The sequence below is a fragment of the Heliangelus exortis genome, chromosome 2 (assembly GCF_036169615.1).
Source record: "Heliangelus exortis chromosome 2, bHelExo1.hap1, whole genome shotgun sequence".
Classification (NCBI taxonomy): domain Eukaryota; kingdom Metazoa; phylum Chordata; class Aves; order Apodiformes; family Trochilidae; genus Heliangelus; species Heliangelus exortis.
The window spans coordinates 14,065,773-14,085,187 of NC_092423.1; the positions used below are offsets into that span (position 1 = coordinate 14,065,773).

The following is a 19,415-nucleotide window of genomic DNA, read 5'->3' on the forward strand; positions in this document are numbered from 1 at the left end:
ATTTATTTATACCTATACCTTACAGAAAGGGTAACAAAATCAGCTTAGGAGAGCAAGTAAAATTATTTCTATGCTGAAGGAGTAGATGATAGGAAATTCTGCTTTCTCAGAGTTAATAATTCCCTTACTTGCATAAATCAAAAACTTATGCAAGTAAACTGAAAAAATCTAAGGGTGACTAGAACACAGCTAGAGAGCCATTCTATCCTCTTTTATATGCCATTTCAATATTTCAATGGACTTCTGCTCTCTTCTTTCAGGGAAAAAAAAAATCCATAACATTTCTTTTACAATTTTCCTGTCATTATATCAAAGGAAAAATAGCTGCATTTCAGTGTGTCTATACCTGAAAAAACAACCAACCAACCAACCAACCATCAAAACCCCAAACCTCCAGAAGTGTTATCCAATACATAAATGAAAAAAAGTTATTAGAAAGCTGTTGTTTAAATGATATACGATTAAGCCAAAAGAAGCCATGGGGAATGAGTTATGCAACATTTTTAACATAAATGTAGGAATTGAAAGAAAGTAAATCTGTAGAACAGGACTGTGAATCTAATTATTAAGTTGTTTTTGGATGAAATATCAAATGATGGATACCACAGGTTAGGTTAATTCTGCAGCTAAAGGGTTCACACTTGAAAAGAGAAGGGAAGAAACACAGCTGTTTTAAGAAAGAAAATTCAAAATCAAGAAGTAATTTCATACTACAGCCTTAGTTAGACTTAAAAAAAAAATCTAAATCACTAATTGATATTTTGTGTAATGAATAGCATTAATACATAATCAAATCACAGTATTTTTCATTTTACCTAAGCCTCACCTCCACATTTTTAATGCACTGGAATTCTAGAGGGACTAAATGTAACAACCAATAAACACTACAAGAAATAGACTAAAAGTCTATAATGACCACATTAGGATATATTAAGTGCAAAAATTGAAATTATTTAGAAACCCTCTACTCTGAACATAACATAGTATCTTTGTAAACATACTGTATTGCCCTGTGTTAGCATGATACAGGCTGGCTGGCATGACCATTGGAGAAATTCCAGAAGGTGATCCTTCATCTTCCGATTTATCTTCTTCTTCAATCTTTGGTACTGCAGGAACATCTGATGAGAGTTCATTCAGAATTTTTCTAGAAAAGTATGGAAATTATGAGATATATTTGAAATTCTATATCCACTAAAACAAAGTCAGCTTTTATCAGACAGTTTTGTTCTATTTATGTTGCCTTTAAAAAACAGCACAATCAAAAAAAAAAAGGTCTTACCTGTAGGAAGGCCGTCTTGAAAGTATTTCCCTACGTTTTTGAGAATCAATTATCCCTTCTGATTCTGCAGATTCATCTGCAATTGATGCTACCTGTAACAGTAAAGTTTCTGAAATTCATAACTTTAAACATTAAAAAAGCAGATAGCAACAGAGTAAAAGATTATTTTTTTAAAAATCCCTTCCATGTTTATACACTAATTTATCACTAATCATGTGATCTTGCACTTCTTTTTATGAAGTAAATCACAAATTATGATGTTAGCAACACATAACCACTTAGATGACAACTTCCATTTGAAAAGGAAAACAATCAAAATAATCCAAGTTACTTTTTTGTGAATGACACCTTGAAAAAGTAGTGAAGACAGAAAATTTATTTAAATTTTAAAAATTATACAATTTATTTAGCTTTTAAAGGAAATTAAATATTTGAAATACAGAACACTGCAATAATGAACCTTAAATAACAGTATACAATAAGTAAGCCTCTTCAGAAACATACCAAACATATTTAGAAAATAAGCGTATTTGAATATACAAATTTATTACATTTACCAAAACGTATACATTAATACATATACACTGCTTAGCAACACTGCCTGAGTTTTGGAAACCTCTGACAAGTCTACAATGTCACTTTCTCTCAGACTTTTACTAACAGTATTTTCATGGATTCTGGTTCTTTTAAAATTACTCAAGCCAACATTAAGGCCTGGAGCTGGATCACCATCTTTACCATCAACCATCTCATTACACAGAACTGAGTGATTACTGAGGAAGTAAAACATACTATTTTATTGTTTAGTTACTTGGACTGTTGGTCTGGAATATTTGTGGGGGAAATGATCTTTTTGATCATTCATTCAGCCAGACCTGTGCTGTTTCAGACTAAACACTGTGCTAAGCTAATGCTGAACAAACGTTAATCCAGTGACTAGAAGGCTCAAAATTAAGATAATATTACACAACTGAGAGCCTGGGCATGGTATCTCAAAAATGCACTCTCATTTGCCAAGGGGGAAAACCCCCTGAACTATTTGTTCCAGGCCAAGCAGCAGGAAAACAAGAACTTTTAAATCTTCCCATTCCACTAAGGGCTGACAACAGGCACCCCTAGTTTGTGAAGACTGAAGAAGTCAGGAAGAGTTGCACTTAGGGAGGCAGATAAGGAAATCACAAGATGCTTTGAGAATTTTCATGTGGAAGAAGACATTTTCTTCAAGAAATTACCTAAGTTCTAATTTTCACCAAGACAAATCAATTTAGCATTTCAGCCTGTTCTAATAGCAAAAAATAACATTCACAGTGCTAACCAATGGAAAACATTCTAATTTTTTCCCAGAACTCATTCAAAATTCAACTTCACTACACTGCTCTGCATTTGAATAAATTTAACTTCAAGTTCATGTTAGTCTGTCAATCCCTCATATACTACAGTGCAGGGAGTCAAATAGCAAGTAAACTTCAAACCTTCCCACAAATAAAACAATAGTCACATAACAGGTAAAGAACATGATATAGATAAGCATTTTTTTTCATCCCCAAATCAACAGTATTACAAGAAAGTAATTTAACACTTTTACGTTTTAAGGCTGCAAGTGTTGGAGAGAAAGGTTTAACATCAACCTTCTGCATACTTTAAAATAAATAAAAATAAAAATCACAGTAAACCAATACCATTTCCCAAGCATTTCCCAGCATTCCTTACTGTCTAGAGACAGGATATTGAGTTAAAGCAAAATGATCCTGGGAAAATGCCAGGTGGCAGGATAAAGTACTTAAGAGGATCACAGAAGAGCTGAACAACCTCTGTAGTCAAGTCTTTTACAGCATCTTCAAGCCCTTCTTGTAGAGTCAACTTATTAGCTATTAGCACACTCAAAAGAAAACAAAGCAAAACCCTGGAACTAACTGGTCAATATTAATCAGGATACAGCTTTCCTGTCTCTACTCATTTGGGAAAGGGAAAACTGCCAGAATTTACTCAATACAAGTAGTCCACTCTCTGAAAGAAACAGCTGCCAAGAGATTCCAGAGAAATTCTTCCTCCTGAGCTTTGGAGCACATCCTCTACTTTGGCATGTTATGTCCTGACTAGACTGACTTGAAGAAAAGCAGTGACAGAAGCTAAGCATGACTGTAATATGCTTCTCCGATAAAATTTACCCTGTTAAATGACAGAAATTAAATTTCCATTTTAGAATTAAAATAACATTTTTGACATATTTATTTTGAATACTCTGATTTGACTTCAAGTTTGACCAAACCTAAGCGTCTTGACATCTACTGCATCTATTTCAATAGTGATCTAGAATTTCAAAACCTTACCAGCTCCCATCAATTATGCCTACTGCTTAAAAGGAAGTATCTGGCCATGGTTTTATTATTTTTCTGTAATCTCTGAGATAAATAATATTTTCATAAACATTTTTATTTATTATACTTGAAAGCAACTAAGATGTCTCAAACATTGAAGGTGGCTTCTCAAGACTGACAAGCATGTCTTTTTCCTAACATACTGTGATGACTGCAGGTAAACCAGTTCACACAATACTGGTATACAGTCTATCTTACCAGAGATACCAATTCAAATTGCAAAAGCAATTCAGTTGACATTTCACAATCACATTTTAGGAAAAGCAGAGCAAAGGCATTCCTTGCTACAAGAAAAATACCAATGGCATGCCAAACCATTTTCAGAACACTGCAAGTTCATTCTCTCTAATCTTTTTCATTATTTCAAACCTCTCAAAACTTGTAAGCATGTTGCACTGATCCCTGTTTTCTAACATCAGCAACGTTATATATGTGAAGATTTGCCAAATAAATATGGGTTTTTTTAGAGGCTGCCCTTATTTTTGGTCTTCACATATCCATACTCAAAAAAGGCAATACCAGATGCTCTAACAGGGCCCTCCTAAAAGCAACAAGGAATCAGTTGACTACAATATGTTTGCTGCCATTACAACCAGATGCTCTCTAAAAATACAGTATGAGATACTTGTAAATTTATGAATTCATAGTGTCATTAGAAACATGCCCAGAGAACTTAACAAACCAGAAAACTTCTAGATATACTAAAGTAAGGCCACATTATTTATTACACAAATTTACAGGTGTGTGAGCTCAAGGTTCTGATACACAATTTCTTAAGGGATATAGAGGAAGATTAAAGAATCACTACACAATATTTCATAGAGTTGCTGCTGGCTGGCAGTTTGCCATCTCCCTTCCCCCCCTCCTTGTTTTAAGCATCATATGATTAAATCTTGCAGCACTGGTACGAATGAAGAGAAACTGAAGATGGGGTTGGGGGTAAGACTCATGAGGCACCAAATATTAATGAAAGCAAAATAATAAAAGAGCTGACCTGAACAGCTTGCATGTGTGGTGACTGAATGACTGAGGGCTGTGTGGCTTGAATGACACCCTGGACATGAACAGTTTGAACAGAAGGCAACTGCACTAGATTTACAGCTGGAGATCCTCTTCCAGCACTTGATGCAGCTACAGAAACCTGCAAAAATTACAATCATAATGTTTAAGCAACATGCCTTAAGATGTCAGCAAATGATTTTAGAAGTGATATTGAAAAAAAGTAGTTTTGATTCTATACCTAAAATAGTTTAAATGTGTGTAATTATCACACACAGAAATAAACAAGTTCCACAAACAAAAGTTGTGTGTATCTTTCTGAAGAGCACAGAAACTCTTAAAACTGTTTCCTTATCAAAATACAAATGGCTCTTTCTCTTTTTTTTCTCTTCTGGATTTTTTTTTTTCTCCAGAGAGTTCAAGTTTTCTTTTCAATAAAAAAAGCCCAACAAAACCCTATGCTCTCCCACATTAAATCTGCTTTTGCTAGAATTAAGGTTAGGAAAAACCTCAAGAAATGCAATTAAAGATATCAGTATTAACTGAAGCAATATGTTCTGCAAAACCATAAAGGGCAGAATGTTCTTAGTAAGGAAAAAAAAAAGAAAAAAATCCAGACTGCTTTGGCTTTCTTTTATTTGCTAAACAAGAATTTTATTTTTCAGATAGATGTCTGGAGACATGCACTTTTCACATAGCAAAACCAAATAACTGTTAAACAAAGCAATAGATGGATTTGTAAACTGTTTCAGTTTAATAAATCCTAATATATATGTTTATACATGAAGAAAAACAGTTGGAGTGTATCAGTGCTTTGATACAAAAACAAAAATAAAGAACAGCTGTATCTTCTTGAAGCCTAGCAAAGCAAATAAAGTCCTGTCTAGGAATAATCTGATCTCTTTTTCTGATGAGATTTTTAGAGCACACACAGCTTTCTTGAGCCCTTGGCTCTCCACCATTAGTACTGAGGATTAGCACATTAAAAACAGCTAAACACCTATGAACTAAGAAATAGTCCAATATTTATGCTATTATTAATTGAAAAAAAAAATACTGCAGCAAAGAGGAAACTCTAGAATCAATATCAAGTTCTGTGAAACTTGATACGAAACATCTCTAAACTCAGAAAAGGAAGTGAATGACAAACATAAATCATATGCTAAGAAGAGATATATGTCACAAAGCAAGATGCATTGAAAAAATCTTATTTCTGTATTCTGTGTATACAAGAACAAACCTAAGCTCATATATAAAATTCTGGTGTTATTCCCTTCCTAGCTTGGTTCTCAGGCCCAAGGGGTACCTGGTGTAAGCAGTAAAGGTTTAAAAAAAGATACCAGAGAAGAAAAACAATGTTGAGTATATTTAAAAAAAAAAAAAAAAAAAAAAAAAAGGTAAAGAAAGTTTTGTAATTATCTGTATGCACAGCAAAGGTTTTTTGAATTCCAATTATTAAAGAAGCTTTCTTTCCTGATCCACAAGCCATTGTTTGTCTGGGAAATATTCCTTTCTTAAGGCAAGAGAAAAATTTCAAGTACAATGAAGATGCACTGCTATCAAAAAGACCAGCTGTTGGCTCAAACTGTCTTAAAGAAACAATGCTTCTAGGAAACAGGCAGGATCTTGTCAAGATTCACTATGTAATTATATAATTGGTATAGGAAACTGAACCACGTTTCAGGAAATAGAACAATTGAGGGCACTCCTAACCCCAAAGTGGAATAATTCCTTAAATGGCATTAAATGGCAGCATGTAAATAGAATACACAAAACTTCTTCTCAATCTATAGAACAAATAGTAATATTACCAGAAGTTTTTCATAAGCAGCTAGAAATAGCTATTTGAGATTGAGATTTAGAAAGTCACAAAGATCTGAAAAGTATGAGGGATTTTGTGTCAAAGTTGGTACCACCCTAAACCCAAGCTTCAAGGAAAGCATAGGGCAGATGAAATGTTTACAATACAAAAGCAATTTGACCATACCTCTCAATTTACTGCTACCTTTGTGAGAGCTTCAATCTGATATAATACTCTGTGTATCTGAAAAAACTTTTAGTACAACACTCACAAAACAGTAGGAGGTGAACAGTTTATGAGTTTGTTTTCAGTACACAATGGATTAAGCACATATGATCAGGAAGTAACCCAGTACTCAAGATTAAGAAACACCACATTCATTTAAAGCTCCTCGATGAGTGTTCCACACAAGGGCAAAAGAAAAACCACTCAGTTAACACTCTTAAACATATTAAAGTTTACAATATCACAGGAGAAACTGTTTTGTCTCCGATAATTCAAAATAAGAGATTAAATGGAGGAGTAGTGTTACGGGAAGAGGAAATAGCAGTATTTTGAAACTGGATCAAGCCTAAAGTTACTTGTTCATTTTTATCTATTTTAAATAGCTCACTTTCATTTGATCACTCTTTGTTGGGTTTCCACAAATATCTGAACTTTAAAATGTTTGTTTTCTATAAAGTGAGAAAAATTTTTCCAACTTCATATTCTGCATCTCTTCTATAAATAGTAGAAATTATTAAACGCATTTCAATTCACATTTTCCCTTTGCCTTGCTTTCCAATTGAATATTCCCATGTTAACCACAATAACCTTTTGATGCTATTTTGCATAAATGCTGACTGCAACAGACTTAACAAAAAAATTACTTTCTTACATCAGTGATAAGCAATTGTACCCTCAACATCATTACTCCAAAGGCTGTCGGGCACTACGACTTAAAAAATTCACAGATGCAACTCAGGAAGGGGTGAGAGGAAATTTAATTTATTAAACACCTGGTAAACAGTGTAAGGGTTGTGTCCCTGGCAATGATACTGTAATGTCCTCTTGGGTTTGATCCTCATAGGTATTCAACAGTCAAGTAAAATTGCTTCAACAACTATCAACCATGCATTCTGTCATAGCAGTATGGACCCAAATGGAATTTGTTTGGAGTAGATGTTCTCTCTTCCAAGTGGGGAGAGAAAAGTAGCCACAAAAAAAAAAAAAAAAGACCATGAACTTCTTCATACTAAGACATACATTTTTGCAGAGAAAGAGGTTACTCATCAGTTATCTGAATCCAAGGTTCATTTCCATCTGAGCAAGTTATACTGTGAATGTACACATGCTCTTCACCCAAGGTCAGGTAACTTCTCCCTACAGAGTACAACTGAGGCTGCATTTGCATTCAGTCCCTCATACATCAAACACTGCTGACACACAGAACACAGCTCCATCTGACTCCTGTCCCTGCTGTAGAATGCTAAACACAAAAATAACTTCAGAAGTAAAGGCAAAAGAACTGGAAAAGGAAAACAAAGGCAAACCCATCCTAAATTCACCTAATAAAAGAGCAAAAGACTTGGCACACTAAAGCACCACTTTTAAAGACAACCACCAAAATTTTACAAACTAGTATTTCCTTAGGTAATTCTTTTGGTGGCTGGATCACTAAAACAATACTGTACTAATTCATTTACTGGCCGAATGTGAGGTATGCAAGAAATTTTAACACAAATACAATCTTACTCTACATTAATTAATTTACTTTCAAAATAATGCTTTAAAGACAAATTGCCAATTTTGCCTCAATGTATGAAAGATGCATCTCATTTTTGCTATTTTCTAATTTAATAATTTTTGCTTTTGCAGAGAAAGTTATTTTATTTTCATCACAAAAAACCTGAAAGAGTATATAGCAACATGTTTTATACAAGTTAGGAAAACAAACAAAACCGAAACTAAACCACTATTTTTTTCTCTATTAATAATGAATAGTTTCTCTTCAGTGCTGAACTGCTATCCCAATACACTGCAGTGCTCCAACCCAGTCATTCCTAATGTCTCTCCCCCATCCCAACAGGGGAGACATTAAGAGTGCTTAAGCACACAGTAATGTCTGCCCCCTAGAGATTATCATCTTATCGAATGCTTTGTCCACCTTTGGAAAACTAAATAGTAGGTATTTCTTTAGAACCCACCTCCTGTGCAGTTCTATTGCTCAGCATTTTGCTAGTCATTCCCTGGCCAAAGTAACAATTAAACAAAAGACCCAGGCAAATTGAAAAACATTAAATTCTATATGAACACAAAAACCCCACCGTTTTTATTGTAAGGACAGTCCAAATCTGGCACAGGTGCCCAGGGAGGATATTTATACCATCCTTGGCCAATATTCACAATCCAACTGGACAAGGTCCTGGGCAACTTGCTCTGGCTGACCCTACTTACACAGTGGGCTGGAGTAGGTGATCTCAAGAGGTCCCTGCCAACCTCAAGTATTCTGTGATTCTTTGATAATACATAGAAAACTACAAACTTAGCATTAAAGGTAGTGTATTAAAATGCTTTAGTTCTGACTGAAGGTTGAAAAATGTTTAGCTAGGAAAAACAAACAAACAAACAAACTTCACAGATATGTCCAAAAAGGAGCCCTTAATTTCAGTGATCACTCATGTTACCTCTCAGCAAGAACCAACTAATTCTTTTCTCATATTTCTGCAAATTTGCAAGAAACTTAGTAGACAGGACTGGACATTTGCACAAGGTCCATTTCAGTCTCTTTATGCCTTCTTTATGTCTTCTCTTACCTGCTCTCCTCAGAGTCCAAAAAGGTATAAGGAGCTACCTGTGCCCTTCTGCAACAGCCAAAACACACCAACACCAAAACAGCAGCACAGAAACACCCTGTTTCAAATCCCACGCTGCCCCACACGAGGTCCCTGCCTCACGCAGCGGTTAATGTCCCAACGTCCGCCTTTAACCCTCACCGTGACAAAGCGCCTCACCTTCACAGCCTGCCAGGGACTAACATAAGATAAGAAAGTCCTCTGCATCTTAAGCCAAAGGATTGTCACAACAAAGCCCTTCAGCAATAAGCTTTCCGTCAGGGGCCGCTTTATCAGCAGAAATGCTGCGGCCGTTCAGCCGCACAGCCCCAGGGGGTGGGCGCGGGCTCCCCGCAGCCTCAGGCCCGGCGGGTGATGTCCCCGCTGCAGGGCGGCGGCGGTGACCGCCCTGCCTGCCGCTGACCTCTCGGCTTCAATGCTTTTGGTACAGTAGCACAATTACCTCGACCCCACCTTTCTGGAAGGCTCAGGAGAGGGACATCTACTCCAGCGATGAGCGCAGAGCAGTTCTGACAGGTCCCAGGCGGGCTCTCTAGGCTATCTGACCAAATAGAGCCACCCCGATGTAAACGCCTAACTAGGAATTATCTTGAGCCTCCAAAACTAAGCGCTTCATTACTTTAGAATTAGTTTTAAGTGCAAGAGCCTGAGGCCCATGCCCAGTATGGCTGAACCTTCACACACAGTACTCAAGAATTAAATGCATTTAAGCATTAAAAGTGTTTTCCTCAGAGATCCGGCAGAAGCCCTCCTACAGCATCAGTGACCATTTTGTCTCTAGATCAACTTTAAAAGTCCACAGTGACAGAATTCACAGGTATTTTGTTCAGACACTACGGCACAAGCCAGCAGATTTTACATGGAAATAATCCCATGAAGTTAAAACACGAAGTTTGAACTGAGCTATCAAAGAAGCAAGAAATGAGAGGATTACATCAACAGAACAAGCCAAATAAAATTCTTGGTTTCATGCTCCATTCCTGGAGAAAAAAACCAAACACTATTCCCAATGTTGCAAGGATCAAAACCACAACAAATGCCATAGGCAACAAAAACATTCATAAATATTTTGCAGCCTACTTTGTGTCTGAAGACCTGACAACAAGCAGTTGCATTTAGCCTTAAAATACACCAATAAGGTAAATCAGTTATCTAACACACCAAATACATGGCATCAAATTTTATGGAGTAACTTTTGATGATGAAGAAATTCTCTTAAAATGTTTTTTTAAATTCAGCTCCTTTATTTCTTTAAGGGTTTTTTAAAGATCCTTCTAAGGTCTATAGACCTTCCTGAAGCTATAAATTGTAGTACTGGCAAGAACACCATTTCTCTCAAGCATGAATGTTTCAGTGCGTATTTTTGAGAATTATTATGCCAACTTTTATCCAGTAACTATTAAAAAAGACACCAGTTACAACTACCATATAGAATACATAAAGCACATTTTAGAACTCCAGACATTGTCATTGCATGCATAGGGATGGAACAAAACAAACATAATTGCAAATGTACTTGCAAGAAGAGGAAAGATGTTCTGTACAAAAACTGGAACTAGGAAAGAACCATGATTATTTTTATTATTTTTGTTATACAACACATCTTCAAGATAGAACGGTTTTAGCCGTATTTTATCTTGCAACCACCTCACGTCTTCAAGATCCTATTTCTACCTCCATAACAAACAATCATCTTGGAAGAAAGGAAATAAATAAACAAATAAATAAATAGCGCCTGCTGATCAGTCTGAAAAGCCCATTTCCTTGGAAGTGTCACTTTCAACAAACCTTTTTTGTATTTAATAACAAGACTTAGAGAGCATGAGAACTCCACCCAAATTGGTAATTTAAAAATCATAGCAGTTCTGCATATCACTTTATTGATTATTCTGATCTTTCCACATTTCATCTTACCTCAGATCCTGGGGAAACATGACTTCGGCCTGGCTGATGCTGAAGGTGCCCAGCATCTCTCTCTAGCACAGAATCCACTGCACTGTCCTCCTCTTGCGATTCAACCATTTCCATGGTCATCTGTCTAAAAGTAAGTACATATACATCTAAATAATGCAGTACAAGGATATATATTGAGCAGCTTCAGGCCATTTTATATTTTGAACAGACAACTAATGGAAAATAAGGATATTTTTGTCAAAACTATCAGATTAACTGAAGCCCTTCCTTCCCATTCCTGCATGATAAAACATTCATTCATCTAGCCAGGAGCTCTAAAACAAGTACTTTAGAAAGCTGTGAGAAGGGGCCGTTCTAGAAATGGTTCTCAGGAGAGGAGCAAGCAGAGGGACCCAGGGTCCCGTGCAGTGTTGATGGCGGGGCTGGGAGCACAGTGTTCCAGAGCATCCCATCAGCACTGCCTGCAGCAGGTCCCTTGGGTCTCATCTCCCACTGGACAAGGCTCCAATTGACCAGCAGCCATGTGCTGCTACAGCCCTCTTAAACCTTGAGATACTGACCCTCAGGTGGGATCTATGCTTGAACGGTCTGTAAACTACTCATGGGTGAAGACAAACAATGATCTTTCTTATTTTACAGGTTTAAAAGCAGGGTAAGTTTCACAGAAGAATAAGCAACTCTATGACCCTCAATTTAAGCTGTAAGTTTAAACTCTGGAGAGAAAGCTTCCAAACAGATCTGCTATACAAAAATGCACTTATTTGACAGTTGCTTTTTTATATTACTTGGCACACTTAGTCATAACGGAAGGTGTATGCTTTGAAACAAGAGCTGGGTTTTCTTCAACTCCCTCCCTCTCCTACAAAACCCTTCACTGAAGCAGCAATATGGAACAGGTGATGTCACAAACATTGCCATGGCAACAGGTCATTTTACAGACAGAACAGTGACAGGACTGGGTAAGGCAGAGGCAGGCAGGATGCCCTGTGGGCACGCTCCCGCCTACACCTTGCACAAGGAATTGAGGCTGTGAAGGGTCTCAACATGAATACAGTTGTGGGAATTAAGAGGCAATTAATCTCACTTCCTCGTGTTCCATTACTATAAAGAGGGTAAACCCATCTGAAATCAAACTTTCAACTATTTCAACTGCCTGATAGTTACTGTGGTTTTTTGTCATGTCTTATAGTGTGTGAGACACGGAAGAGACAGAGATGAAAGTATGCTACACATCTGACTTTGAGGCTCCCAAATTTAGTCCCACAGTTTAAAAGTTAACTACATTAAGTCTAACTAAATATAAATCCAGACTCTTTTTGCAACATTATTTTACAGAAAATTACACAATCTTTGAGAATATTTTTAATTGAAATATAATTAAGACTTATACACTATACCAAATAATTTAAATAGATATTCCATCTGTAATTGTGTATATTCTGACATGGAACACAAATTATTGCCTATCTTAAACTTTCAGTAAAACAGAGTAAAATCTGAAAATTCACATAATGCTTTTATTTAGCTTTTTATCTGACTTCCATAAAACGCAACTGTCACTCTAGAAAACAGCAAAATACACTTAATACACTTTTTTTGACAACACAGCAATTCCAGTACATTTGTAAACAGACCTGACTAAAAATGCCATCCAAATATAAAGACCTAACTGTAGCCTATAAAAAAAAACACACAAAAAAACCCAAACATCATTTTCAAATATATGCTAGTTAATTTGGCATAAAACATCAATGCAAAAGATGACCAACGATAAAATGTAGCAAATTAGTATCATAATTCAAGTATGTTACAAGATTAGGAATTTTCAATAGACATAAACATAGGGGATTACTGAATTTGCAGCTGAAGTTCAGTTGCAGTCATTTAAGACCACAGAGTTACAAGTAGCACAGGGCCATATCACTTCATGCGGGCTTGTATACACAGAAAGATACAGAGCAAAATCATAACTCGTTTTTGTTTTGTTTTGCTTTCTAAAACACCAGTAATATGGATTGTGGTAAGGAACAATAATTAATCGAGCCCAGAAACTACTAAAATTAAGTTTTCATGTGTATGACACTCAATCAGTCTACACTGCAAGCAGAATTTAACATATTTGTTTGCTTTACACTTCAAAGTAAGTAAAATCTTTTGCCAAGCACTTAAAATCCTTTATAAAAGTGTATCAGTAATACTACACATCTAGCTTTAAAGTTTACATTATCTTCCTCCTATTTTAAAGGAAACTAAGCATATAGCTTTAAAGTATGTGGTTTTAAGTTCTGTTTATGCATGGGTTATTTTCATTGTATGATTCATTACTACATTTTATTTACCACCTTTGTAATTTAAAATATTGGTCTGAATCTTTAAAGTAATAGAGAAGCACTATCTATTCTCTTGAGTTAAAAGAGGGGGGGGGGGGGGGGAGGGAATGGCTTAGTGTAGTGCAGGCAAAAATACCTTCTTTTTACTTCAAAATAGCAAAGAAATCTTTAGGATCTGGCAGGAGGTTTAACTGTTACCTAGCTAGTAACATTTTAATATGTATTAGCATGTGTTTTGTCACTGAGACTAAGGTACAGTAGGTCAGTTGCAGGTAAACACTGATTAAGACAATGCATATAGTGAACATCAAAAGCTTCTTCAGCTGACAGCAGCAGCATCCCTAATAGTACAACACTGATGGCATCAGCTAAAGAAAAATGTTGCCAGTGACCTGGAAGACTGGAAGTAATTTACAGCTAAAAGTGTGAACATTTTATATTTTTGTCCCTGGATAAAAGTTCAAGGATAGCATCTTTATCAAGGCATGTCCCCCTGTAATAAAGAGCACCAAAAAACCCTTTCACACTCCCTAAATACTTCTGTTTTACAACTACATTACTGAATAGTAATTCAAATATCTAATGACTGCTGGTGAAATTAAACAGCATAAGCAAACTGGCACAGTATTTTGCATAACTGGAATTGTGCAACTGTCTAATTAAATACCCAGAGACATTTTAAAGACAACTTCTTTATTTCAACAATAATTTATACATCAAAGACTGTTTACAAAGGTAGGTTATTACAAAGGAAATCATAAGAGGCTAACAATTATGTTTCTGCCCTTGCTCTAGATCTCTTTGAAGGCTTTTATTTACTGGTAAGTTACTAGAAGGCAAGGATGTGAATTTACAGACACCTATTTCGCACTTATTGATGACCTCAAGGTGAACATGAAAACTACAGTTTCAGAAGATCACTGTGTTTTCAAGTGTTAAGTGTATGATTTGTTACATTGTTTTGTGAAGCGCACCAACTGGCAGGGTGGTCACAGCATTCCGACAGGTAAAATGAGTGACAGTGCAACATATCTGAAAGTGTAACTCGTTTTCAGTATCAGCAGAATACTAAGTTTCTTATGTGTCCTAAACTCTATTGTGTTTCATTTTCTTCCCCTCCTTTTCCTCCCAGAGTACCTAGCAAGGCCCTCAAAAAAAATTCAACCCCCAACCTATGAGCACACGGATGCTCCCCGTCAGTGCATTGCCACCTCAATTAGGGTAAGACAGTGCTGAGTCTCCTGTGAAAAGGGCACATGGTGGCGTTTAGAAGAGCCCAACCAGTCCCTGAACAAGTAAGCGGTACCTGTGGAACCGTTTAACTGCTACAAGACACGCTGCTCTACTCAGCACCGAGACGCCGACATGGCGCTGGTGGATGCAGACTTAAGCAAGACGTAGGAGCCCACTGTGATCCCTCCCACCCGTTTTCCTGTCCAGCTCGGATAGCTTAACGGGCAAGGATGTCATCAGTCAGGCCTACTGGGCTTCGGGGAAAAAGTCCCCAGGCACCAGGGCCTGTCCGCCCCGGCCAGCCCCCTACCCTCGGCCAGCGTACCCCCTGGCTGGCCGGGGCAGCACCCCGCAAGCCCCAGGGACCGGCCGTCCCAGGAGCCTCTGACCGCAGCGTGCAGGCACACTGCCCCGGCCCCTCCCTCGTCGGACCGCCGATAGGCCAGTCGAGCCTGTCTCCCTCCCAGGCCTCACTCCGGAGGGACGGCCCAAGCTGCTGCCCACCAGGGCCCGACGGGCACCCCTGCTCCACGCTGTAACGGCGCGGGGGGCTCTGCACGCCCCGCATCCCGGGCTGGGGAGACCTCCGGGAGCCGCTCGGCAGAGCCGTGCCCAGGCAGCGCGGCACGTAGACCGCGCGAGGCCCTCCCTGTGCGGTGCGCGTTCCCGGCCGCTGGCGGGGACGCGCCCCTGCTCCCTCCTGCGCGCTCCCGGCGGCGGGGCTGAGCCGAACGGCACAGCGCCCCCCTGCCCTGCCCTGCCCTGCCCTACCCTACCCTACCCTACCCTACCCTACCCTGCTCTGCCCTCCCCTCCCTTCCCCTCCGTGCGGGCAGCCCCGGCCGCTGCCCTCTGCGCACCCCCGCTCCCGGCCCGCAGGGGGTCGGGCTGCGCGTACACGTGTCCCCGCCCCCTCCCGCACTCACCCGCCGCCCTGTACGTGATGCCCCCGTCACAGGGGGTGGGGGGGATTGGGCCGGGCGGAGCCGCACGTCGGTCTCACGTCAGCGCTGATGCAGCCGCGCCGCCGCGGGGGCGCTGAGGAAATGGCGTCTGCGGCGACTCCCAACCCCAGCGGCCGCGGGGGAGGCGGAGCCGGGGCTCAGCCGCCGTCACCGATTGGCTACAGGGCGCCCAGCGGCTGGCGGAATGTCCAACCGTCGCCGCCGGGCTGCTGGCAGCGCCTCTCATTGGCTGGGGGGCGGGAGGAGGGGGGTGCGGGGAGCCTGCCCTCTGCCGGGCAGCTCGGTGGCCTCTGACCGGCGGGCTCTTCGCGCAGGGCGTGTGGGGTTGGGGAAAAGCCCAGGGCGCTGAGCTGGGTTCGGTTCGGTTCGGGCCGGGGCCCCTCAGCGGCGGCCGGGGTGGAGGGTGGCCCCGTTCCCCGGACCGGGTTTGCGCTCGAGGTGTGCGATAGCAGGGGCGCGGTGCCGGCCGCCCTCCTTAATCCACCGATAAGGGCTGTTGGCGGGGCCGCGCTGGCGCTCGGTAGAGCGAGGCTGGCGCTTACCCCCGAGCCGCTTCTAAAGGAAAGGGGTTCCCCGCAAACCGCCCGTTGTCCCCTTGGGGGTGCTGGCATCGTGAGGTACAAGGGCACCTGCTGAGGGACCAGCAGGCGGCTGGCCCGTGGAACTGCCAGCAGCCTGGCAGCCCCGCCGAGATAGTGCCCGCAGCTTGGCTTTGAATTCCTCTGCGAACTGAAAGAACCTCTCATGTTTTCCCTATTGATGTGTGACATCATATTTTGTATTTTTTCGGCTGAATAAATTAGAAATTGATGAGACAACGAACAGGAACGACGTTCATGTTTCCCCGCTCGGTGCCACAGGATACATTCAAATGTCATGAGTCATGGTTGGCTTGTACCGTATGTTGGAGCATTTCTTGTTCCAGGAAGTAGAAGGCCCACATTCTCAGTTTCAAAAGGCTGAAACGCCATAAGTGCTTGAGACCTAAACTCTTACTGCTGTTCAGTATTTTATAGAGTCAGAAAGGATTATAATTTGAATTATAAAGTGTGAAAGCACATTTTGAATCACGTGTCTATACATCACACTCTGAAATTACTTAATGTATTTGTCCATTTTTACTTTGTTTTGTTATATGTGGGTTGTTCTTTGTGGTTTTCTGGTTGTTTTTTTTTTTTTTTTTTTCCTGGGGGGCGAGCTTTTTGTTTTGTTGGTTTAGGTCTTTTTTTGGTTGGATGGAGGGTTGGGGTTTTGATTTTTTAATTTTGTTTTGTTTTGTTTTGTTTCTGTCAGAGGACTCTACAATGTGTTAAATAAGAACGAAAATCCTAAGTTAATTTCAAATGACTCATTGCAAATGAAGAATTGAAGGATGTGTGTGTCAAGACTGGTAATATGTCTGTATAGGTCAAATATTCAGTCTTATTCATGGAGTGAAGAGAACTTAGGTATTGATTTCCTGTGTTTAGAAAAAGCCACATATTTCTTTTCTACGACTTCATGAAAGTTCAATTATATTTATTCATGAGTGGGTTTTTTTTTTTCTTTTATCAGCATTTAATGTGTTATTTTCCCTCACAGGTATTAACACATCTATTAAAATAATCTAGTGCAAAGAAAATAAAATTTTAACGTCCCTATTGCTTATGTAAGAGTTCAGTTTTCATTGTACATTTCCTTTGCTGAAATATTGAACAACACCCCCTTCCTGTTTTGCCTCCTGTTTCCCTCTTTTTGTTTGTTGCGTGTATTTCACGTGTTTTGCAGAATTTTATAGAGGAGTTTTTCTTCCCACAATTAATAACCTTCTGGTTTGACAGCCAGCCCTTTAGGGTCAAAGTGGTTATGCCCACTCATCAGAAGATATGTTTTGCTAGAAAAGCTTTGGTCAGTTAGAAAATATAGTAATGTAATAATCAAAGAAGCAAACAAGTGTAAAACTACTGAGGATATCTGCTGAAGCATTTGGAAGAAGATCTGTCTTTGCCAAGTGCATTCAAAAAGCCAAAAGTAGCTGTTGTGATACTAGTAACACCTCAAAAATATTTTTGAAGATAGAAATCTGATTACAAACAGGAAGATATTTCAAATGTGTGTGTTAAATAACGGAAACCACTGGAATGAGTTATTAATAAACAAGCTGAGAATTTATTTCCATGGAAGATTTACAGTGGGAATTTGGAAAAACAATTATTTTCTATTATTTTTCAAGGAAGTCATAAGCAACTTTGAAGTGTTTGTGAATTTATTCCGCTTCTCTCTGATAATTTAATGAGGTATATCAGAGGAGTGGTTTAACTGCTGAAGGGATTTAGTCTTTGGTGATAAAAATATGAGCTTCAGCTCCTGACATAGCTTATTGAATTCAGTCACGTTCTTCCAAGGTTTAGTCTGGCCACAGGGCTGGTGAGCTGAATGAGGAGGACAATGAAGAGGAAATTTTCCATTCTTAGTGTGGCAGGGTTGAGATACTATGTTTTTTTATCTCAGGTCAAACTTGAAATTTAACTAAAATAATTCTAAATTATTATCTTGATATGAACCACTTTAGTTTCAAATGCTAGGACCAAAAGCAATCCGTAAGACCAGGACACAAGTCAGGATTCTTTTTGATTGGCATTATTTATATAAGATGGTTGTGAACATGAATTTCTTTGTATTATTTATTTATTTATTTATCTTAATTTTCTTCGTTGGGCTAAGTCAGAAGTTCTGTAAAGAGAAGTTAGAAGTGTAACTTTAAGAGCAATGTCAATTAAAGCATCCCCAATCTCATACCCACCCCTTCAGTTACAGTGGCGCAACTTCTTGGGCAACCCAAAACCTGGTCTGGAAAAGTAATTTGAGTTAGAAACACTGTATCAAGGAAGGATTATTTCAACCTGTATCAATACCTAAGTCTGCTCCACTGCACCGTCACAGAGGGAAGTATTACCTCAACTGAGAGGAATAAATGCATGAGCAGGGAGTTGAAGAGACTTCAGCTGGCACTGACACCAAAAGAAACCCGATGCTTTTTGCAGAGAACATAAATACTTCATGTGGCATATTACATAAATATGGAAGTCATCTCCGTAATCCTCAGACAACTGATTTTACATACTGGGTCTTCACAGCTATCTTTTATATATATGCATTATTAAGGAATAGGATTAAAATAATTTGCTGCATTTCAGTTATAGGATTATTAAAAAACTATGTAGCTTTTGTGTAAAAAAATTCATACATTGTCCTGGCATAAGTTGTGAGGGACCAGCCCTCGGGACGTGTGTTCTGGGAAGTGGTGTGGGGCACCATTGCAAGCCCTCAGACAAAACAAAAGTCCTGCCAGGCTAATGACTGCCTGGCGCCTATGGAAATGCTGTGCATATGGCCTAGGGCCTGCATATGGAGACAGCGATAGAGATAAGGATTGAGGAGCTAAGTGCACAGAGATCTACTCCAGTTGTTCAATCAGATGTGTCTCAACCGTGCCTATAAAAGGAGTAGCTGTGATGGTGGCTCGGGGAGCTTCACTGACACCAACCCTCCCTCCTCTGTTGGCCGACCAAACTCTATATCCAGAACTGGTTGTCTACCTCTTGGACTTTTCTTCTATACTCTTGCTTTCATTTTCTTAAAATCATTAAGTAATCCAATGCTTAACACAATTTTTTCCCATGTTGCACAGCTTGAACAC

General features: G+C 39.3%; 1 protein-coding gene across 9 annotated transcripts in view; it reads right to left on the reverse strand.

Annotated features, from left to right (window-relative positions):
- CREM (cAMP responsive element modulator) overlaps positions 1-15,875 on the reverse strand; it is a 30,408-nt gene extending 14,533 nt beyond the window's left edge. The window contains exons 1-5 of one of the 9 annotated variants that reach the window (XM_071734805.1): positions 15,698-15,875; positions 11,209-11,328; positions 4,655-4,801; positions 1,283-1,374; positions 1,002-1,147 (exon numbers count right to left, since the gene is read on the reverse strand). In XM_071734805.1, coding sequence (XP_071590906.1) covers positions 1,002-1,147; positions 1,283-1,374; positions 4,655-4,801; positions 11,209-11,328 — 505 coding nt within the window. In that variant the 5' untranslated portion in view covers positions 15,698-15,875. The other 8 variants (XM_071734802.1, XM_071734800.1, XM_071734803.1 and 5 more) reach the window with 8 other exon arrangements.
- Positions 15,876-19,415: the final 3,540 nt, after the last annotated feature.